General features: G+C 35.9%; 3 protein-coding genes across 6 annotated transcripts; 2 read left to right on the top strand and 1 right to left on the bottom strand.

Annotated features, from left to right (window-relative positions):
* Nucleotides 1-16: 16 nt before the first annotated feature.
* On the bottom strand, nt 17-13,366 carry LOC141912659 (SH3 domain-containing kinase-binding protein 1-like). Of its 4 annotated transcripts, none has more exons than XM_074803987.1 (16): nt 13,193-13,366; nt 12,709-12,866; nt 12,512-12,626; nt 12,157-12,266; nt 11,638-11,737; nt 11,421-11,554; nt 11,079-11,145; nt 10,605-10,736; nt 4,277-4,461; nt 4,089-4,194; nt 3,426-3,545; nt 2,899-3,002; nt 2,727-2,798; nt 2,589-2,643; nt 2,190-2,510; nt 17-2,109 (listed from the first exon to the last, which is right to left on the bottom strand). In XM_074803987.1, exons 1-15 carry the CDS (start codon nt 13,194-13,196, stop codon nt 2,212-2,214), a joined length of 1,761 nt encoding a protein of 586 aa, XP_074660088.1. In that variant the 5' UTR covers nt 13,197-13,366; the 3' UTR covers nt 17-2,109; nt 2,190-2,211. The 4 variants fall into 4 exon arrangements, with proteins under 4 accessions (XP_074660088.1, XP_074660096.1, XP_074660104.1 ...); XM_074803995.1 differs by having other exon boundaries at nt 4,101-4,194; XM_074804003.1 differs by lacking the exon at nt 3,426-3,545.
* A 47-nt stretch (nt 13,367-13,413) lies between these two features.
* On the top strand, nt 13,414-18,641 carry LOC141903988 (WD repeat-containing protein 3-like). Its single transcript, XM_074792420.1, has 25 exons — nt 13,414-13,438; nt 13,723-13,953; nt 14,087-14,296; nt 14,385-14,503; nt 14,590-14,668; nt 14,752-14,856; nt 14,931-15,029; nt 15,134-15,235; nt 15,315-15,412; nt 15,503-15,635; nt 15,723-15,913; nt 16,000-16,093; nt 16,190-16,291; nt 16,378-16,457; nt 16,541-16,682; nt 16,771-16,928; nt 17,010-17,121; nt 17,204-17,338; nt 17,419-17,466; nt 17,545-17,610; nt 17,700-17,792; nt 17,872-17,966; nt 18,045-18,173; nt 18,254-18,347; nt 18,429-18,641. Exons 2-25 carry the CDS (start codon nt 13,795-13,797, stop codon nt 18,579-18,581), a joined length of 2,796 nt encoding a protein of 931 aa, XP_074648521.1. The 5' UTR covers nt 13,414-13,438; nt 13,723-13,794; the 3' UTR covers nt 18,582-18,641.
* A 235-nt stretch (nt 18,642-18,876) lies between these two features.
* LOC141911937 (membrane-bound transcription factor site-2 protease-like) lies at nt 18,877-22,593 on the top strand. The gene is made up of 10 exons (XM_074803060.1): nt 18,877-18,941; nt 19,256-19,374; nt 19,459-19,728; nt 19,799-19,902; nt 20,248-20,494; nt 20,710-20,890; nt 20,973-21,067; nt 21,173-21,371; nt 21,684-21,759; nt 21,840-22,593. Exons 2-10 carry the CDS (start codon nt 19,303-19,305, stop codon nt 22,057-22,059), a joined length of 1,464 nt encoding a protein of 487 aa, XP_074659161.1. The 5' UTR covers nt 18,877-18,941; nt 19,256-19,302; the 3' UTR covers nt 22,060-22,593.
* Nucleotides 22,594-23,097: the final 504 nt, after the last annotated feature.

Genomic DNA, 23,097 nt, shown 5'->3' with positions numbered 1-23,097 from the left:
AAACAAGGGATACATAAATCAAACATTTAAGTTTCTTATCATCAATTTTTTTATCTTATAAAAAGTAAAATCTTTAACTTATAATCAAATATCTGCAATTAAACATAACTGATAAGCTGATTGAAACACATGCAAACACTTTACGAATGAATGAATTCATCAAAGATGGAACTTAATCAAATACTACACATTCACATAGAGAGGAATCTTAATATATTTACATGGATCCAGAAAGTGCTGTGTCGACACTTAAAACAGTCTATTTTTCATGTACAGATATTCATCTCATATCATCTACCATAAATGAATAAATCTACCAGTAGGTAGTTCATAGTTTCAAGAAATAGAAACATCTAGTTTACGATTTTTCATGAACAGGTCATGTAAATTTAGGAATGGTATTCAGATTTTTTTCCAAACATAGACAAAGGAATGTGCGTTATTTTACTCATTTAGGGCAAAAGACCAAAATCATTAAAACATAGCTCTTTCGTTTTTTATACAAAATAGACATCCTAAAAGTTTACACTTGTATGATCGATTACATATAAATAATATTCGATGTAAATAAATTTCCAGATCAAACGACCTTTGTAGATACGATATATTCTCGTAGAATAAAAATGTCATAAAATCTAATAATAACTTGGTTAGTTCAGTATAAGACTAAACATATAAGAAGTATTCGTATACATTAATCATAAACAACTTCATAGACACCAGAGTGAAATAACAATGATCAATATTTCACTAATCGATCTTACTTACACACAATTTTCCGCGGAACAATCTACGATGAATATACAATTACAATGTTAGATATAATACTTGAAGTGGCGTTTTAATTTCTTACAAGTTTTCCCTAGAAAAGATGACTTTTGAACATGCATCATATGTACATTCATCAAAATTGTTTTTTACAGGTTCAATAATACATTTAACCGAGTAAAAATCAAAATTTGTAATAAGTTAAAACATAGACTTGTCTATACAGGGCCTAATCGCGTAAATTTGATGAATGCCTAGTTAGTTATTTTGAAAGTTAATTCAAATGAATAGGTCTACATTTTCCATAGTAAAACCAGGCCAAGTAGCTGCATTTACATACATGTATTGTATTTACATTTATGCTAATGGCAGAACGTTTCATATTTCGATTAACTTAAATTTCTACATCAATCAATACCATTGATGTTAATATTTCATAGGCATATTTATCTAGCACCTGTCGATAAAGTGTTTGTTGATGCTAGCAATATGCTAGTGTGGCTACAACTACATTCTGCTTGCTTCAGTTTACCAAAAAACAAAACCACCACCAAGATCTATTCTAAATTCAACAAATATCTACATTATGTATATAGATATAGGAAACATATGTAGCATATCATTATTCTTGTCTCACATATGCATGTATTATGTCTTCATTGATGATCGGAGTAATTTCATGCTGATGATAGTCACTTACGTACATGGAAGACTCGAATGTTTACAATATGAGAGAACGGCTATGACATCATAAGCCACTGTTTAGTTTACAGTATTCCATTTTCAATGAGGTGAATAGAGGTCAATCAACGCGTGTTCACAAAAACACTAAGTTTAAGAAAATCAGCTAAAAATCCAAATATAAACTGCAGTAGATTTTGCAGATTAAAAAATCAAAAAACAATAAGTGTTACCATTCACATTAACTGATATGTCATTTTTAAAAGGAATGTTAAACAAAGATCAATTTTTTTTTATTCTAACCTAGCTCACCGATCTTCACTTGACAGATTTTAAAAAGTCATGCCGTTTGGTACGAGCTCAATGATTTGATGACAACACAACCAACAGATAACCGTAAGATCTATTGACACAATTTGTTCCTCCAGTCATGTATATCGTTATCAACAGACAGGGAAGTTATCAAAGTAACACAGGAAATTACGAACATAAATCTAACATATCTTCGCACACGTGTATAATAAATATATAAATATAAAATCTTGAATTGAAGAGACAGATGTAATATAATGAATATTGCTTCATAACTTTCTGTACGTTTAAAATGTTCCATTCATCACCTCATGGTTGTGCATTATTTTGGACTCTGAACATCTGCGACTAAAATGAAGATAATAAAATACTGGGTAATCACAGTATTAAAACGAATGATTTGTTCGATTTTTCGGCTCAATTTCTACCTCATGATGGTAGTATAAGATGTCATACTACAGAGTCACTTTTCATCACTAGTTGTTTAACGCGTTCCATTTCAACCTGCGTGCTAAGGCGAATTTTCTTCTCTTCGTCAATTTCCTGCATCAAATCCATGATGCGTTTGCCGAGTTGTTTCTTCATGTGATCCATTTGATCTTTGACCGCCGATAGTTCATTCTTCAGATTGATAAAATCTTCCGTGCTCACCGCGTTCGAGCGAAGTTCGAGGATTTCTTTTCGTAGTTCGGCGATTGTTTCCGAATCGGCGGCTGATCTGTCATTGACGACTTTTTCCGCATGATGCCCTGCAATACATATAGATATTACTAACCAAAATTCATAATTCGATAGATTGAAACTGAAAATGTATTAACTATTATTACCTCTGCTTTGCGGTTTGATTTCAGGCGCTGATGGTTGAACTTTCTTTTCTTCTTTCTGAAAACATGAAAGAAAACAGTGAAAATCTACACGCAGCCTGCAGTATTCACAACTTGTATCAAAAACAGAGATGCACATACCGAGTCTCTCTTAGTTGCTGTTGGTTTAACATCATTCACCAATTGAGCATTACTGTTATTATCCTCTCCTTCCTGACAAAGATAGCAAACCAAAAGAACGAAAGTTACAAGGATGGATTTCGCGTGTTAAGGCGAATAAGGTTTTGTCAAATGTGCAACGAATGAAACCAACCTTACGAAGAAGTTCCATCGATGGAGGTCGTCTGTTAGGATTTTTCGGACGGCTGAAACTTTTAAGTGGTTCCGTAGATTGAATTCCATCGAAATCATCAGTTCCTACAAGTGCAAGATCATTCACGATATCATAAATAAGGACCATTTTTAAACGTATAATAAGCTTTCAAGACAAGTAGGCGATTTTCTTAAAAACGGATGAAATTAGCTATTAGTAGAATCTCTAACTAAATACTGTCCAGTGACTTACAACATGGACCTTTAAACACTTCACAAGAAGATGGCTATCTCCTTAAATGCCACTATAAACAATTACATCATCAAATAGTCTAATGCTTGATATCATAATTGATTTTGAGGAGGTAGCCATCTTCGCAAGAAGAATTTGTTAACTATAAACACAAAGCTTGGCATTTCATTCAAAATGGAATATAGATAAAAGAAAATGTCATTAACCAATGAATAAAATGATTATAAATCATTCGTGAAGCCAGTACCACGAATAATCCAATTAGGCAATCATACCATTTTCATTTTGCTTGACGTCACTTGTCGGTGGTGTTTTGGAAGGTATTGGTTTTTTGCTGAGAATGTCAGGTTTTTTGCTAGGTATTGGCGGTGGTGGCGATACTGTCTTCTCCTCAGCTAAATCAACAACAAATTATCATGCAATCATACGATATATACTACTTCCACCGATCAACAACATTAATACATGCGATCTCAACTGCATTTACTAGCGCTAAAAAATCGAACAGTTTGAAGCCATCTTGGTTAATTAGGGCGTTATTGCAAATCGAACAGTTTGATCAAGAATAAGCAGGTTCACATTCATAATCAACTTCATTCGGCACTAAATAGCACAATGAATACTAAGAGAAATTTTCGTTTTTAGTGCTTCCTATCGTGTGATAAAAGCAGCTTGCTGTAAGAATATGCGCTTAGATCAAATATGCTCTACATAACATGAGTATCAAACACCAATTTCAACTGTGTCTAAGAGACATTTGTTCATTTTTCCACAATATACAATAAATATACACAACTGAAAGCATTTTCACAACTATTTTCACAACTGAGCAACATTTTCATACATCAATCTCTTACGTCTTTTGAAAGGCATCTACGGTTTTTCATTGAAAGCTATACATGCTAATAGTGTAGATGAAGACAGTTGGTCTTACATACCTTTCTCTTTACCTTTGTGTTTAACAGGTTCAGGTATAGGTGCTTTACTGCCTTTATCTTCCGGCTTGGATTTAGCAACTACCGGCGGCGGCTTTTTAGGTTTAGGCTACGAAGGACAGAAATAAAAATCAGAAACATAAGCAATCTCGAATTAATATTTCTACACGCTTATGAAAACTGTTACAAACCTCTTCAGGCGGTAGAAGTTCGACAAAGTTATCCGGAAATACTCCGACTTTACCGTTATATTCTCCTTTCCACCAACCTGAATCTTCCGATTCTTTATTCAATATATTTATGACATTCCCAACTTCGATTGTCAATTCATCGGTATTTTCAGCCACATACGAGAACAAAACTTTGGCTCGCTCGACTAAAACAGAGAGAAAATCAACATGTCATCAATAAATACAAGAGTTTGAATTGTAATCCAGGAAACGAGATGATTTCTGGCACGTTACACCAAAATGAATATAGAAAATGAATGAACATTTAAACAACAAAATTTTCAAAAACTCTTAACAAAAACAGAATAATACGAAAATAATTGGAATCAGAATTCTACAGAACAAAAAATATATCAGTTCTCACTAGACGAAACTGCAATGATAACATATATATTCATTGCAAACCGATTCAACAATTCTGATGCCAATATGTAAATGTCAATTGCCTGATGACCTTACCAGGGATTCGGTTATTAATAGATCGATGCTTCCAATTTCCAAACGCTATTTTATGATTAATGGAAGAAGGATCAATTTATTATAGCAGCTCTAATCTACGTAAACCCTCTAGAAATTGAGTTCGTGTTCATTTTTACGAAGCAGTGTTTGGAAAGACCACAGCACTAACATTTAACAAAACTTAAACTAAAACGTAACATACTAAAAGAAATAATTCTTACCCTAACTTCAGAAGTTTTTTCCTTATTTTACTAGCTAATGTGAGCGAGCAAGAATACCCACTGACAGAATCCTCTGGTAGTGATTAAATCATATGAGATCTTAATTACTTAGAATGATCAACAACAGGTCAGCACAGTATCTGAGAATCAAACTAGTTTTTTCAAAACTAAGAGAATTATATTTTTATTCTAGAATTTGATCATCGGTGTCATTTTAACAATTATTTTCTTCATAAACTTCGAATTTCAAAAAAATAAACAGAAACCATTGAAAAATTCCTATAAACAACTCTTAAACTTTAAACTACATCGTTTGATCAGAAGCCGTACTGGCCACAGTACACCCGATTGAGACAACTTCTCATGTTTCACTTTTCCAAAGAAAAAACTATAAAACTTCAAAACAATTTAAAACTGAAATTAAAATATCAACAAATGATTCTTGTGCTGTGGTCAGTACAACTACGTACCTCATATATATCTAAATATATACATAATTTCAGGAAACAGATTAATCCAAATATTACCCCTTAATCCACAGCCCAAGCCTCGAGATACTGTAAAACTACATTTAGTTACGGTACGAAAAAACAAGCACTACTTTACGAAAAAAATATCATGTGAGACACGAAAAATATTGTGTAGATCATGCATTCGTATATCTAAGATTTAAGCTTACCATTACGTTGGGCCCACGAGGGTCCTCTCTGATACACCCCTAAAATATCATTAATTCGACAATATCTATAATTTCAAAGCTAAAAAGAAGACGATATATTTACCTGTTCGTGTTGTTTTAATGCTAGCAGCCATTTTATAACGGTTAGTTTTAAACAGTTTCCGCGCATGTGAAGCAATGAACTGATACATATATACGCAAAGGTTTTATATGTGATTAATGATTAGTAAGTTAAAAAGGTGCTGGAATTCTTTCACTCGTATTGATATTGGAACTGATGAGAATAATTATACAAACCAACTGTTGTTCGAAACACATGTCAAATATAATTCGCGATACGTATTCAAACGACAGCTCATATATCTGTACTCGATAACAGTCTAACGATTACCGGTAAAAAATGAGATTCATAGACGAATTTATGGATTGAATTCGAAGATTAAACATATATTATATACTATACAGAGATTTAAACTGGAACGACAAGAAACAACATCTACAGATACTGATATACAACATACTAAAAACCTAACCAGGAAGGTACGCGCATCATGGACCTGACAGCACGATTACAACATTTGGGTACTTGGATCCTGTTAAATAACTCAGGGGCAAGAGATTTGACTTCATACGTTAAAACATCGGAAATAAACTAATTTGACTTATTTGAGTCAAACTTAACCCGTTAGGAACTATGGAACTGGGTCGTGTATAACACCTGATTAGAATCTGATGAAACCGTTACTCTGCGGACTGACAGACGGAGTTGTTTCAATCAGTGAATAATAATAATCAATCGCGTTCTGTGAGGTATTTTGTATTAATTCGTTCACCTGTAAAGACACCTGAGAAATAGTCGGTTCGACCGCCTCAACAACATCAACATCATCAACACCATCTCGCTTGTTGTTATTGCTCTGATTCGTCGATGAAATACTCTCACGATATTGCACAATACTGGTATTTTCAGTATCAATCGTGTTAACTGGTTCCGCTGTGGGTTCATCTTCAATAGGACTATTACGCGGTGTTTCTGTTAGCTGATTCGATGTCGTACACTTGGACAGAGATGATGAGCTCGTCTTGAAGATATTATCGATTCCTTGTAACGCGTCGGCGAGATCAATTTCTAAAGATTTATTGAATTCCTTATCGAACGACAGATCGACAGGAGGTGTATCTATCGTCGTATTAACCGATATTGCTCCCGTTGTGTTCTTCAGTCGCGGATCTTCCGGACTTCGAAACGGACGTTCATTCGACTCCGCGCGCTGTTTTATCGGCGATGCCCGAACGTCACCCATCTCTGCGACGATTTGTACGTTATTTTTCGCACCTTGAACCGGTGAACTTTGCGTGAAAGAGTTGATAATCAATCCATCTACGAATTCTTTCACGTACAAAGATTCATCAACAGTTGTATTACCCTCAAACTCTTCCTCACATTTATCAACTTGAACACATTTATCATTCCGGTTTTGTTTCTTTCTCTTAGGAGATGAACTAATGGACTGCAGGCGTTTAAGAAAACCCTTCTTCTTCTTCTTCGATGCTCCATTGACTTTTAAAACGATTCCTTCAGCGTTATCAATATCAGTTGATATTTCACACTGAGTAGATTTTTCCAGCACTCCGCTGTTATCCATTACCTCTTCTTTCATATCTACATCATGTATCACGAGGAGACTCCCGATTACGCGTACATCCCTTTTCGACAATGTTCCAGTTGAAGGCTCGCGCTCTAGAATCGGTTCTTCTGATTGTTCGGCATGAATTTTCCCCTCATTAGACTGGCTGGTTACTGGCTGACCGTGAACTGATGATCGAGTGAGCGGTTTTTCTTGTATCGACGTATCACATATAACTAAATGACTTCCAATAACTCGTACCGACACCGATGATGTTTCAGTAATCACTGATTCAACAACGCATTCTTCATTTTCAGTGAAAGATTTCTGAACCAATTTTTCATTTTCTCCTTCCACCTGTTTCAGAGCATCGTTCATGCAGTCATTACCGCCTTCACCTTGATCTGTTGCCAAACTTGGACACCTTTCCTGAGGTTTACCATCCATGTATACCTCATTACTTGTAACTTCCTCAACATTTTCTACATGATTTCTGTTAATCTGACCGACTACGATAGGCTTCTCAATTATTACTAGATCGCTTCCTTGAACCCTTATTTCATACTCCATTTCAACATTGTTCTCATAAACTGCTGAACTGAGATTACCAGATTTTGTTATTTCGACATCAGCTTTGGAAATGTTTTTGAATGTGTTTGAACTGTCTTCCAATGTGTTACTTTGACGCCTAGAAATTTTCGGATCTCCAGCTTTTTCAGTTAATACAGTATCCTCTATAGCAGTAACAGGAACATGTACAACTTCACAAATATCACTCTCAACATCCTCATCATTGATTTTCATGTTCTTAATCAGCGAAACGCTCTTATCCACCTCGCCAAATGATTCGTAGCCTCCTGTGTTTTCTAAATCAAAGCCATTTTTTCTTTTCAAGCGCAAAGTTCTCAATCTATCGATGAAACTACGTTTGTTCGAGGGTCCTTCATTAGTACTCATTGTCAATGCATCGCTGATATCAGTTTTATTTGTGAAGTCACTGTGGTGGCTAATATTCACAGAATTATCGCTCACATCAAATTGACCCGTTCTTTTGACCGGCTTTGATTTCACCTTGCGCAATCTCTCTAAGAAACTAGCTATACGTTTCTTTTTCGGTTTTTTGATCGCTTTACCAACTACAACCAAATCGCTGTCTTCATAGATATACGTAGCATCCTCAACACTAGCCGTACATTGTTGATCTACGAGTGATGAATCAATAGCTGTTGAGCAAAGATCATTGCTCGTGTCTAGCGTCGTATCAGGTCCATTCCTCTCACTTATACCGCATTCTGATTCAGTTTTCGAACCAAACACGTCGACACTTTCATCTTTCAATCTTCCGATATCATCACCTCTTTTACGCGGTGTCGACGTCAACGAACTGTTCGCTGATATTTCACTTTTATTTCCGATCAATGAGCCGTTCAAATCCGACTGATCTCGGCACGACGTATCCACATTATCGTCGACGTTTACATGTACGGAACAATTTTCAATATCTTCCACTTCACTCTCAATAAACGATGTATTCAGAAGATCGACTGATTTGTCATCGGTAAGATCGTTCTTGCTTCGATTAGGTTTTTTACCGATGTTGAAGAAGCGTTTCCGCTGCGGAGGAGGATGAGTGACGTTCAATTTATCGACGTTGTTTGATTCCCGAGCCGAGTCATAACGTTTCAACGAACTCCACGATCTCACGATTGCCATGAAACTTTTCCGTTTTTTTACGCTCGTTTTCTTCTTCTTTTCGTCGTTGTGCATCTCTTTAATCATCAACTCTTCATCGTGTTTCTCATCGACTTCTGCTTTATCTACTGTCACTTCTGCAACCGGCTCCGAGTGCACGTCGGACTTCGCCGTCCAGTCCTGACGGTTAAACGTGTTACATTTATCGTAGATATCGCAAATACTGGGCGGTAATTTACCGAGTCGACGCAGAGTTTGAATGTACGTTTCACCGCTATCTACTTCACTTCTACACACATTCATCGTACATTCGCTTCCGTATTTACGCATTTCCGTCGAATATCGATTAGTTCTTCGGTTGCCTTTCGGCGACTCGAGAGTATGGCTCTTTTTATAAATGGAACTGGTAGTTATAGCGCTGATTGCTCGTTGGATCGTAGGGTCGATGGTGGTTTGTCTTACGTTGAACGAAATCTCAGTCGTCACTCCATCTACATCGGTCACTGTGATAATCGGTAAATAATGAATAATATTCGCCTTGTTTCCGCGATCAACTGGCAAACTCGACTGTGACGATCTTAAACTCTCATCATCTTTTTCTACGCAAATTTCATTCGATCTTTCATAGTCAGCGTCGAGGAATCGAACAATCGCGTTCGAATTGAGATTAACGCCAGGAGAAAGCGGCTGTTGCTCCGTTTCGCTGTAACTCAATCGAGACATATGTTTTCTCTGTACGGCTATACTATCCGGTAAAGCTGTAAAGTCGATAGGACTACAGGCGCTCGATTTGTCCGGAGTTTTCAAAGCTACATCGTCATTATAGTCTGTAATTGTGCGTTCGCTCTCCAAATCATCAGTAACAGTCGGCTTAGCTTCGTAGTTATGATTGAATGAAGCAACGCGGTCGTAGAAATAACGCGGTGACCGATGATGAACTCCCTGTCTATCTACAGAACTTGTGTCATCAGTAGAAAAAGCAGATGGTGTCAGATAAGTTGTAGATGTACTGTTTGTATTACTCACAGCTGGAGAGTCATAAACGCTGGTCTCCTCTACTGTACTGATTTCGAAAGATTCAAAATCGGTCCTAGTTTCCGGCGTGCTGTGGCGGCAGTCGGGGTCAGTCTTACTGTTCGTTACGAGGACCGGGCTATGCGCGAATGCGTCATCGGTTTTAATCGTCAAATTTGCGGGTAAAGGATTCTCATCTTCTAGACCAGGTGTTACCGAATCATCGACAGAATTAACGGGACCGACCGAGCTAAAACTATTCCTAACGCCGAAATCATCCCTATCATAAGGCTTGGACTGTGGACTTACATGACCTTGTTTGATCATTCCCTGCCCGACTACATGAACGACCCCGTTATGAGAACATTGATTCGAATTATTATTACGCTTCTTGCGTTTTCTTTTCTTGGGAGTTATATGAATCCATTTCGGATAATCAACATTATTGCAAATTCTTTTAGCGACTGGAGAGCCAGCGCTCTCGTCGCTAGACGACTGTTTTTTACGATCTTCTTTACTTTCAATATCGAATTCGGTTTGTTTTTCATGCAAAACTGACGGCAACTGTTGATCAGTCGCGTGTGATTGAAATTCACCTGGATTGCCAGCACTAGAACCGGTGCTACTGCGACGTGGTTTATTAGTTATATCAGATTTGATATCATTTTCACGCCGACCGAAGTATGTTGACTTCATGTCAATGCTGTTGTGGGCTTTACCACGCAGGACTAGAAGAGAAGGAAGTGCAAAGCAATAGAGGTTAAAGGAAAGAGACGGGTGTCAGGACGGACAGAGAACAACTGATAGAAACCACAAGCATAGTTGCCACAACTACTGAGGAAAAAATATGGAATTTTTTTTTTTCGTAACAATAACAATGAGGCCAATAATTCTTACCAACTTTTGAGCAAAAGTATCTAGAAATGTTTGGAATTTTTCTGTGGTTTGTATTAGTTGTTAAACAGAGGTTAAACATGGAAGGTTATAGGAACAGTTACACAGGTTATATATATTGATAGACATTTAGAATCTACAGCTACACAGCTATACGGTGCTAAATCCAAACTTACTAGGTTTCGCCGGTCTCGGTGGAAGAACTGGACTTTCTTCAGCTTGAGTCTTTTTAGCAGCAGAACCCTAGAATATACAATCATTCGATCACATCACACTAACGAGTAATCAATATGTGACGCTTATCAGTGGAATAGGTGATTACAACTCATCCAATTATTGAAGACCAATAGTTTAAAAAATTTGAATGCTTATCGAGACCATATCAATTATCCTTTAAATTCTTTATTTTTAGTCTTTAAGTGTGGAATCAATCTTCTTGATGTATTTTTTTATAAAAGCTCATTTATGAGAGTAATGTAATAAGTGATGAACAGATGATATTTGATATTCGTACTTACCTTTGAATCATCCCCTTTCTTGCTACCAGTCGGTTTCAATTGAATATTCTGACCTTGGAATATATTCCCGAGTCCGACACCGACGACCTTTTTGCCTTTGATTTCCTTGAATTTTTCCTTATTTTCAGCTGCTTCTATAAACAAATAACGATTGCGGTAATCATTTTCAATGACCGATTGAAACTACCGGTACGTTAATTCACAGATTTATACGAACCAGATTCGGTCTTTTCATCTTCAGCGACAGTTTCAACAAAGTTAGATGGAAATACTCCGGTATGACCATTGTGAACTCCAGACCACCAGCCTTCTTCTTCCTGTTGTAGGAGATAAACATTTTTTTAGTAAATTTTGGCCACTTCGAGCAACGATCAAAGTAAACCTAAAATTATTCTAGTTCAGATCATAATCACACAATCAGGGGCCAGTTGCTTTAAAAGTTGGTTAAAAATAACTGGCGGATACCACAGTAATTGTGAACATTTAAATGTCACTATGTCAACATTCGCTGGTTAACTCTAATCAACTTTTGAGCCCCAGGACCCAGTTCCACAGTTATGAGTTAGAGTTAAGAGTGAGTTAAAGTTAGTTCATTTTCAATGAGTTAACTCAGGGTCAAATCTTAACTCGGAACCATGGAACTGGGCCCTGATGTAAAAACAATCCACTTATAACCACTCATGGAGAAAGCTTATGCTTAAACTGATCTGGTTTTAGCTAGGTCTACTGTACTAACCTGGTCTAATACTTCGATGATGTCACCGACATTCAAACGTAATTCGTCATCTTTCGTCGGCGTGTAGCTGTATCGAGCTTTCGCGAACAATTTCTTTTTAGTCGAACTATCTGTGTAAAACAAAATAAAACCGAAATTTTGACAAATGAAGTCCGGGACACGTTTCTGTAAGTTGCGCTTCGATGAATCAAGCGTAATAGCAGGACGTATTATTTGTATTGTATTAATGACATTGAGTCAACAATGAAGGTCACTAGGTCGTGTTTATACAAGTCACAAAGCGTTTTACAATGAAAGTAAATGTTTTCCAACAATAAACAGATTAATAATGACTGATGTTTAATCATTATTCTACCTCGCTTTATATTTGCATTCTTCGTCGAGGCTTGTTTCGGGGTTAGTTTATTCTTTAGTTCGGTTACAGTTTGAACCGGTTCTCTTTTCTCTTCTTTCTTTTCTTCTTTAAGAACCTTAAAAAAAAAACAAGCAAATGAACGAAATCTAATTATCGAAATCGTTACAAAATTTCGGCGTAATTTCTGTTATATTTACCTTGACGAAATTATCAGGAAATACACCGCGTTTTCCTCGGAGGTCTCCTTCCCACCAACCCCCGTCTTGAATGATCACATTTTTGATGACGTCTCCAACTTTAAGAGAGAGTTCATCATCTTCAACGGCCTCGTATTCAAACTCTACCAGTACTTCCACTGTAACAAACATAGCATTATATTTTACTTCATCACCATGTTTAATACATTTTAGGCCTATTCAGTATTTGATTACCACGTAGTAAAATGTTTTATTTACAGCACAAAATACAAAAACCTATTCATTCGCCAATCAAACTTTTTTGATTGACTGGCAGAAATCTGTTTCAGCAACATTAAGACAGGTATCCATTCAAACAACCAGAAAGAAACATTAGTTGAATAGATTTTGTTTGTAATGTTTTGAAAATCTAGTCTAGGCAGACCTGCGTGAATACTGAATTGATTGAATTGGTTGGAACTGGAAGAGATTTTTATTTTCTTACCCATTTTGGACTCGCTTGGAACTGGACTACCTCTATATATAGAACGCTCTGTTATTGGCTAAGAGTGAATTTAAATCGGTATATAATTCTGGGGAGAATTCCTGGTTCAGAACACGACAATTTGCATGATTTTGGCAACTTTTCAGAAAGTATCGCCCCTCTTACACCAAAATGGCGTCTCTAGCAACAGAAGCGCCATCGCGCACTCGTATTCTCAAGGTCGTCGAGCCGATACATGTGTTACATGTGAGTACTTTTTTCTTTTAAATCACTTTAATGTTATCGTATAGACTTTCTAAGGGTTATTTAACCTATTCAAATAAAAATAATCTAGTTGATTGTTCTGTTCCGAGTGTTATTTTCGTCATATTTACTCTAAGAACTGAATCGGAGCAAAATCAAATATTAAGAATTGTACTAATTGCCGAATGAAACAGTCAAAACTACATTATGACTGCCTGGAACATCTTCATTTGACTCGATGGCTATTGTTGTATTTTTGATTCCTTTTTCTTTTCATCTATTTTCAGTTCAACGTCAAATAAATATCTATAATTTGTGGAAAAGGAATTTTAATCAAAAAGTATCCCTGCCAATTTTCAATGGGATTGACTAAACAATACTTGCGCTATGTCGCTGGTGCAGTGTTTGGAATAATCGGTAGTCCAAAGGCAAATGTGGTATATTTTGATGGACAGAAAAAATGTGCAGTTGGAGCTTGTGAGCACGTTCTTATATGGGACATCAAAACCGGGGTTGTAGTAAGTATCTTTGGATAATTCTTATCTCCTAATTCAATCGCCTCAAAATTCAAAAATTTTCATTTTTCACCAGTCTTCGCATTTATTGAGACCAAATTAACACCTATTCAACTCCTTTAATTTTGTGTAACAGGTTAACAAATTTTTCGGAGATAAGTCGGAAGTTTCAGTAATTTCCGCATCACCAGATAATAAGCATATAGCGGTCGGTTATGCTGATGGTAAAATAAACATATTTGATGTAGAAACTGGTGAAAATGTCATAGTTTTTAGCGGACACAAATCAGCTGTGACTGCTCTTAATTACGATCATATAGGAGTTCAACTTGTGTCTGGATCTAGGGTAAGGATGACATTCTTGAAATTCAATTTCGCTAAAGTTTCCGTTTTTATCATTTTTGTTGAATTATTATCTGATCGAATTAATCCAGGACACTGATGTGATTGTATGGGATATAGTCAATGAAGCGGGTTTATATCGTTTAAAAGGACACAAAGGTCAAATCACGCAAGCTCGGTTTTTGAAACAAAGAGACCTTCTTATTACAAGGTACATGCATTCAAATAACGACTTGAAATTTTCAGATATTGATTAAAGTTTAGTATCCAGAAATTACAATTAAACTCATTTTGCAGTTCTAAAGACACATTTGTGAAGTTCTGGGATCTTTCTACTCAACACTGTTTTAAGACACTAGTTGGACATAGGACAGAGGTTCGTATTTTCTGTCTCGATCTCATCCCATTTGAAGTTTTGTCCTCGAATCATTAAATATTATGTTTTTTATATATATTAAGGTTTGGGATTTTGTTATAACACCCGAAGAGAGAAGACTTGTGACAGGTAGTGGAGATAATGAACTGAGATTGTGGGATTTACAGTATATCGATGATAGTCTAGAGGTAGATTAGATAAGCCTCATATTCACACTGTCAGTCAGGACAAACTAGTGTTATCTATAAACCCTTGCTTGTAGGAAACCAGTAATAATGATAGTAATGATGAACCAACAAAAAAGAAAGCTAAAATAGAAAGTGGAGAAAGTGATGATGAAAATGAAGATGAAGAAGAGGAGGTAAGAAGAGGTTTTCTGGGATAAATAAATGGAGTAAACAGAGGCTACGTACACCTTAAGAGTTCTAATGTTTTTATTCTGTATAAATGTTTGTTATTTTGCAGAGAATTCTTACCTGTGAAAAGATTGGATCTTTACTGCGACATGGAAAAGATCGTGTAGTGAATCTCAAACTGGATCAAACCGGTTCAATCCTCGCATGTCACGTAAGTTTAGTTGTCTGAGATCTGTATTTTAATGTAGTTTATCATATGTTCATTGAAATGATGAATTCATATCAACCAGGGAACTGACAAGATGATGGAAGTCTTTAAAATCAACTCTAAAGAGGAAGCTAAGAAATCTTTAATGAGAAGACAAAAAAGAATTCGAAAACAAAACCGGTTTGTGTTGAATTTGTGAAGTTCAAGCATTTTGTCTTCAATATTTTCCATTCATTTTTAACTTTACTGACTGATGATTGCCTTTTTCAGCGAAACTGGTCAAGAAGAAGAAATACCAACTGAGGAAAATATTGATGATATGATCAGGAGAGCTGGATCTGTGACTGCCTCTGGGAAACTGCGTGGATTTGACATCAAAACGAATAAAGCTAAAGTTACTAAGGTATTTACGGGGGTAGTTCAAAGACTTTAAGTATTAAAGTATTAAATGTGTATAAACATATCTGTAACTCCAATATTGTATATTTAGATGGTGTGTCTGCTGAGTAATAATATCGTTGAAGTATTAAATGTTGAAATGACCGGAAAAACCATTGATGGTTCTTCTGCTACGAAGTTGACACTGCATGGTCACCGTAGTGATGTAAGAACAGTAGCATTCAGTTCTGATAACACGGCTATCGTCTCGGCTAGTGCCGAATCTGTAAAGATTTGGAACCGGTAGGACACGCATTATAATCAATAAACAGTGATTCTTCAATGTACTGTTAATATATTTTCTATTGATATATTGTTGTGATTTATAGAGCCAGTACACAATGCATCCGATCAGTAAGTTGTGATTATGCTTTATGTTCGATGTTTGCACCCGGAGATCGACACGTTATTATTGGAACTAAGGTAAGTGATCGCAAAACAACTCCATCATCACTGTCTTCATACAAATAGTTAAGCCTATATGATTGATTTTAATCTGTATATTTTCGTAATTTTCAGACTGGAAAGATACAAATATTTGATATCTCATCCGGTTCACTGCTTGAGAGTATTTCAGCCCATAGCGGAGCAGTCTGGTCAATGCACATGGCTCCCGATAAGGTATTAAGAAATCTTAACAAGCATATCAACAATTCTAATATCATAAAGAAGGTTTTTGATTGAATCCTGCATTTTTCTTTTTGTAGCGAGGAATTGTATCAGGAAGCGCTGATCGCGATGTAAAGTTTTGGAATTTTGAACTGGTAACTGATGCACAAGAGACGAGGTACAAATTTCAATACATATTCACTTTGTGAAAATCTTAATAAGATGCTTAATTTCTAAGTGTATTTATTCATTGTGTTGCAGTAAACGATTAACATTAGTTAATACACGAACACTGAAAATGTCAGAGGATGTTTTATGCGTGAAATTTAGTCCCAATCAACGATTATTAGCAGTTTCTTTACTGGATAATACAGTGAAAGTATTTTTCACTGATACACTGAAGGTACATTAAACAACTGTATCGAATGTCTTCCAAATAATTTTAGATTGAATACAGTCTACACTCATTGAATATGGATTTTGTTTTGTAGTTTTTCTTGTCTCTGTATGGCCACAAACTGCCTGTTTTAAGTATGGATATATCATCAGACAGTAGTCTACTGGTGACTGGATCAGCCGATCGTAATGTCAAACTTTGGGGTCTAGATTTTGGTGATTGTCATAAGTCTATATTTGCTCATGATGACAGGTTAGAAGTGTTTTTAGTTTTCGTAAGCTATGTTCTGATAGATATTAGTTATTCATAGAATTATCTTGTTTCAATTTGTAGTATCATGTGCCTTCAATTCATTGCCAATACTCATATGTTCTTCTCTGGCGGTAAGGATGGCAAAGTGAAACAATGGGATGGAGATATATTTGAGCACATTATTACTCTTACTGTAAGTATCTTCTCCTGCTAACTTGAATTTCTGATATATTCCTTTTTACCAGTACTGCTATGGACACATGTGTATATTATAGGGTCATCATGCTGAGATTTGGTGTTTGGCAGTGTCAAATAATGGCAAATACGTAGTTACAGGTTCACACGATAAATCTCTACGATTCTGGGAGAAAACACAAGAACCAGTTGTATTAGAAGAGGAAAGAGAAATGGTCAGTAATTATTTACCTGATTTCTGTAATATGTCCACAGATTATTTGTATTGTGGTTTCAGTATTTCCTTTTTTTTTAGGAGAGAGAAAAAGAATATGAGGATGCCGCTGGCGAAAATCAACCAGTTGTACGTTTTTTGATAACTGCCATTTTTCTCGTGTATTGCTACGGTATGTATTTATCTCATTGATACTGGTTGTTGTAGGTGCCGGGTGAAACTAACAATGAAGTCGGAATGGCCGGACGGAAAACATTGGAGACAGTTAAATCAGTAAGTAGAGTTTCGGAACAAAAATGATAGAATCTTGATTTGAATTAGAAACCAAGTTTCCATTGACATGTATAATTATTCGTATTCAGGCTGAGAAATTAATGGAAGCATTAGAACTTTATAAAGAAGAAAATGCTAAGCTTGACGAACATGCGATGGAGTGTAAATTGTCTAAAAAAGAGGTTTGCTACATGCCGCAATGAAAAACAGTCAAACATTTTAAGATAAGATTGGAATCATTGTATTTGGGAATTATTTCAGATTGCTCCTCCTCCGCTACATCCCCTTTTCATGGCTTATAAAGTAACTACTCCAAGCAAATATGTATTAATGGTATTGAAAAAGATTAAATCCAGGTTTGTAACAGTGCTTCAATTTTATCGAGGAACTAGAATACATACAGATTGATTGATTATTTGTGAATATATTTTCAGTGAATTAGAGGAATCCCTGTTAGTTTTACCTTTCTCTTATGTGATTGATTTGTTGGAGATACTTCATCATTTCCTGGAACAAAGTTGGGAACCTGAGTTGACCTGTAGATGTTTATTGTTTCTACTGAAGTAAAGTATTTTTCATTACATTTATTTTCAGTTCCTCTCATGAACCGATGAGTAAATATCTATTCTTTTCGATTTTACAGAGTACACCACGGACAAATAACTTCAAGTCAAATTTTATTACCAGTTATTGATAAACTACGAAGCCAAACTCCGAAACAAGTCAACTATGTTAAGGTACAGTCTTATACTCTTCAATAGTTATATGAGTTATATTTAAAAGGTATTACAAACATATTTAAACTGTATCGTTTATAGGATGTGATCGGGTTTAACATGGCCGGACTTCAATTTATTAAGCAGCAGATAGAGGAGAAAGAAGAGACTATATTCTTCGCTGATGCCACTGGTGAATCCCGGAAAAAGAAAAGGAAGCAAAAGAAAAAAGTTTTGTTGACTTTGAAAACTTGATTTGTTGGTATCTTGTATTTAGTAAAATATGGAAATAAATACTTGGAAAAAGTAAAGAAAGAGTTGTTTATCATTGTCATGATTTGTTGATGGGTCTAATGGATTTTCTAGTGACAAGAGGACACTACTGTAGAGCTTGACATGAGACAATAGTTTCTAGAGAAGTTGCCTAATCTTTGGGGTCAACGGGTTTATACTGTAGGCTCAAATAAAACTGGTTCATTAGAAAAACTGAATTATTGAAGTACATGTGCTGTTTATGTACGTGATTGTGTGCAGTGTAGTAAGGAGGTGGCGCCCCCTCATATGGATGAGTCAGTGGTTGTTTTGTTCAGTGACATGTGGTTTTGTTTACTTCTGGTAAATGATTTTACTTTTCATCGTCAATAATCGGTTGTGTTTTACCCAATTAAACTTTTAATCAATTGCTGTAATTGATCTCGTTGTCTTCTCTCAAGAGATGCGACTCATTTTGAGAATTAAAGTCAGAATTTTGCTCTGAAAACGTCCACTATTTTCCAATCAAAATCAAAAATTTATTAGCCATTTGTCAACTTACTGTCATTACCTTTTCTTTCTCTCAAACAATTATCCACTGGTTTAATCTATGATTTGGATGTTTTAGATGCACATTTACGTTTATTAATTTACCGGTACCTGTTTTCCCATTTCAGAATCGATGATATTCAAATCTGATCGGTAACATTTCACACATGATGAAATGGTGCCTGCAGGTTTAGCATTATTTCTGATTTGTTGGGCTTCGTTGTATCTGTTAGATGTATTCTTAAAGGTAATAATAGAAACAGATAGTAATTTCTAATAAATTCTATTTCGTAAAAAAACTAATTTCCAACTGAAATATTTTTATTTTTAGACAAATAGGTTTACGTATGTGTGGTACATATCCTTCCTAGAGAAGACAGGGTTGAGCGTTTCTATTTGTCAGCTGCGATGGTTCACGACCAGTTTCAACCGGTTGTTCGTAAGATTCGGTCAATGCCGTCCACGATTCCTGAAATGTTGGTTCAACGTCGGAGTTATATTCGGCCTGGTATCGATGGTTATCTCAGTTTTTCTCCTGGGTTTAATGGTTTATAACACATTAAAGAAGCATCCAATCGAACAACAAGTTCTTACGCCAGTGGTGAGTTTCAATTTGAATTTTTGAAATCAAACTGATTATTCTGATTTTAACGTTTATCGTCGTATTTCAGATGCCTGGAGTTAATCTGCCAATGCACCAGATTAGCTATTACCTGTTAACATTACTTATTTGTGGTATTCTACATGAGATTGGGCATGCTATAGCAGCAGTAAGGTAGGCAGCCATTTACTTGACCTCGGTCTAGTTGTATCATTGTAATATAGACTCAGTCTGAAAAATGTCTTAAGAAGTAAGTCTTACCTTGGAGTAATCATGATAAGGCCTACTCAAAGGCCTTACGCTGTTAGATTGTACTTAATGGGCACTAAGCTGGACTGGTCTTAAACTGCTAAGATTAGTTATAGAATCGTAATTGTTTTTTACCAAGACTTGTCTTTATGAATCTAAGCCAGAACTGTGCAGCTGGTCATAGATTTAAACCTCAACCTGTAGGCCCCTACTTTGATATTAGATTTTAACCAGTATCCATAATCTCCTGTTCATCTATTTTTTCTCTAGGGAACAAGTTCGAGTGAATGGATTTGGGATATTCTTATTCGCTATATATCCGGGTGCTTTTGTCGACCTGTTGACTGAGCATTTACAAGTAATCTCACCATTACGACAATTGCGTATTTATTGCTCCGGAGTCTGGCATAATTTTGTGATAGTGATTGTTGCGTTGTTTGTACTGTTCGCTGTACCGTGGATATTACTGCCGTTTTATACCGTTGGATCTTCTGTCGTCATCACCGGTATTTTACAGGTTTGTCTCGCAATACGAATTGAGAATGCAAAAACAGAGTTCTTAGAAACAGCCCCCAACAGGGTATCTTCAAATCTAATCGGGCCATTTTTTGTCTCAGGGGTCAGGGAAATATCGTGGAATTTTGGATTGGTTGATTCGTAAGAACCTTGTGTAAATTGTACACATATCCTAGTGTTCTAAGCTTGTATAAATTTTATAGTATTTGATTACAGAAATCCGCCGTATCAGGACCGCGAGGTCTCGCTGTTGGCGAAGCTATAACTAGTGTTAGCGGTTGCCCGGTTACTAGTATCAACGCGTGGCACGAATGTATAAGAAAAAGTTCCATTGACGAGATCGCAGGGTTTTGTATGCCAGTAGAACAAATGAAACAGCTCGATATCTCTTTTCAAAGTAGGTTATATTTTATGTAGAACATGAATCTTTTACTGTTTTTGTGATACATGCATTTCAACTCAAAATATTTCATTTAAAGGTTTCACAACAGCAGCTGGAAATGTCGAATGTTGTTCAAACATAAGTAATACACATATTTGTTTCAAATATCACTCAAAAGCGTCATCAAAAATTGTAAGTACAAATTCTTGGGCAATCAATAATCATGATACAGAGAAACCTCGCGCCTAGCTCAGATGAACTGGGATGAGTTGTAATTGCGTTTGTATATATTTGCAGCATTACGCCTGTTTACCAGCACGAGCAACAACCGATAACCGTCAGATCTGTCGACTACAGAGTGATTGTTATAACCCGAAAAGAGAGCATGTTTGTGTTTACCCGTCGCTGGATAACTCGACACGTTTACTCAGAGTTAAACATGGAAGGAAACCTCCTCTGTTGTTTCTAGGATATCCTGTTGATCTTCTTTATTCAGGTATTTATGCGTTAGGTTGTGCCTGACATGCATGGTTCTCTTTCAGATGAGGGAAATCAGAGAAATTCTGGATTTATTTTCCCCTGCAGTTGAAAATCTGGGAAAAGCCAAGGAATATGAATTGTTAGTGGTCTTAGTTGTCTTAGGTGGCAAGAAACCTCTTGATAAAAAACAGCCTTCACTGAGGATATTCTTAAGTTAATCTGGGAACTAATGGTCATGGATCAGGGAAATATCGGGGGAATTCTCAAAATGGTATAATGTATTGTTAATTATCCCTGGTATTCAATTGATATGAACTTTATTTTACAGTTACTCTCAGTGATTATGTGCCGAAATCGAGTTTGATACCGCTCAACTTGCCTTATGTTTTAGAAACATTCTCGAAGTATCCTTTTTAAAAAAAAAGAATATTCATTCTCTAATTCAGTTTACGAATCTCTCATTTGTCCTTAATGATATGTATAGATATCTGATATCACTATCTGGTGCTTTAGCTATTCTAAACGTCGTGCCTTGCTACGCTTTAGACGGACAGTGGATTTTACATGCATTTATAGAACTAACGTTGAGATCAACGATTCCCGATCATCGAACGCGAGGAGTTATCTTCTCGATTATATTGCTCTTCGGGACGGTATTAGTCGCATTGAATATTATCATCGCCATGTGGACATTGTTTAGTTAGCAACCGCGGAGCCGTTTGTGTCTTCTGGGGGAATCATCTAGTCTAGTATTTTGCGTCATCAAAATATGGAATCGTAAAACATCATTCCATCTTTGAAAATGTTCAATTGATATTTTATTTTGTACAGTTTTGTATATATGAACAGTGACTTGTACGTTTTGTATGTTAAATCACATAATTCAGAGTTATACTGTATATATATAGATGTGAAGAATTAAGGGTACGGTTAGTTCTATGTTAAATCTCAAGAAGTATGTTTTAATTTTCCAAGCTCACTAAATTGTACGTACAGTAAATCGGGGTTTAAGTCAAAAATCATTTTATTGCTGCCTCTATTAAAGATACATAAAACCAGTCTTTCTGTGAATGATATCGGGTTATAAAATGTAGGGATCTACTAAATTGATTTTGTAACAGTTGTTAGATATTCACTATATACCACACTTGTATCTGTTTTTATTACTTTTAAATGAACATTTTATACTAATGTATTATCGATATATATATTACATGTATCTTTGTAAAAAGTGGTTAAAGGACAAATAAAGTAAATATCATGTAATACCTTTTTTGTTAACATTTGTTTTGAGTGGATCTCCATTGTTGCCAAATGGCGGGTTTTGTTGAAAGGTTTCTGGATCACTATGAAATTTCTGAGATGTCATAAGACACCATTTTCTACCCTTCGCTATCATTTGGATCACTCATCAGCATGAGTAATTAATGGGCTCGAACTAAGGACATCTTGTTCGCTCTGATATTAATACATCTATTCTATATTGCGATAGATGGCGCTTGTGAAATAAGGTTCATTGCAAATCTTCCAACGTTTCGATTGCAGATATTTCATAGTTCTGCAAAATTCAGATAGATGGCGAAATTATCGTTACTCTTCACGTCGATGTCGAGGCCAGTTGGATTTCATTTTTGGGTTCGAACTTTTCGTCATCCTCTACACGACCGAACCTGGGACAGCCCAGCAGGCTCATCCTTCAGCACTAGGCCCACTCAAATTAGTTATCACTGTATTCACAACCA

Source organism: Tubulanus polymorphus, chromosome 1 (assembly GCF_964204645.1).
Source record: "Tubulanus polymorphus chromosome 1, tnTubPoly1.2, whole genome shotgun sequence".
Lineage (NCBI taxonomy): Eukaryota > Metazoa > Nemertea > Palaeonemertea > Tubulaniformes > Tubulanidae > Tubulanus > Tubulanus polymorphus.
This window is presented reverse-complemented; position numbering and strand designations above follow the sequence as displayed.

Excerpts from the sequence above, each read along its gene's own strand:
- LOC141911937 (XM_074803060.1), top strand. The coding sequence starts at position 19,303 with ATGGTGCCTGCAGGTTTAGCATTATTTCTGATTTGTTGGGCTTCGTTG. Across the intron at positions 21,068-21,172 it reads CAAAAGCGTCATCAAAAATT|CATTACGCCTGTTTACCAGC; the intron begins GTAAGTACAAAT and ends ATATATTTGCAG. Across the intron at positions 21,372-21,683 it reads TGTTGATCTTCTTTATTCAG|TTACTCTCAGTGATTATGTG; the intron begins GTATTTATGCGT and ends TTTATTTTACAG.
- LOC141912659 (XM_074803987.1), bottom strand. Across the intron at positions 3,003-3,425 it reads CGTCAAGCAAAATGAAAATG|GAACTGATGATTTCGATGGA; the intron begins GTATGATTGCCT and ends TTGCACTTGTAG. Across the intron at positions 2,799-2,898 it reads CGATGGAACTTCTTCGTAAG|GAAGGAGAGGATAATAACAG; the intron begins GTTGGTTTCATT and ends TATCTTTGTCAG.
- LOC141903988 (XM_074792420.1), top strand. The coding sequence starts at position 13,795 with ATGGGATTGACTAAACAATACTTGCGCTATGTCGCTGGTGCAGTGTTT. Across the intron at positions 14,857-14,930 it reads ATATCGATGATAGTCTAGAG|GAAACCAGTAATAATGATAG; the intron begins GTAGATTAGATA and ends CCTTGCTTGTAG. Across the intron at positions 18,348-18,428 it reads AACAAGTCAACTATGTTAAG|GATGTGATCGGGTTTAACAT; the intron begins GTACAGTCTTAT and ends TATCGTTTATAG.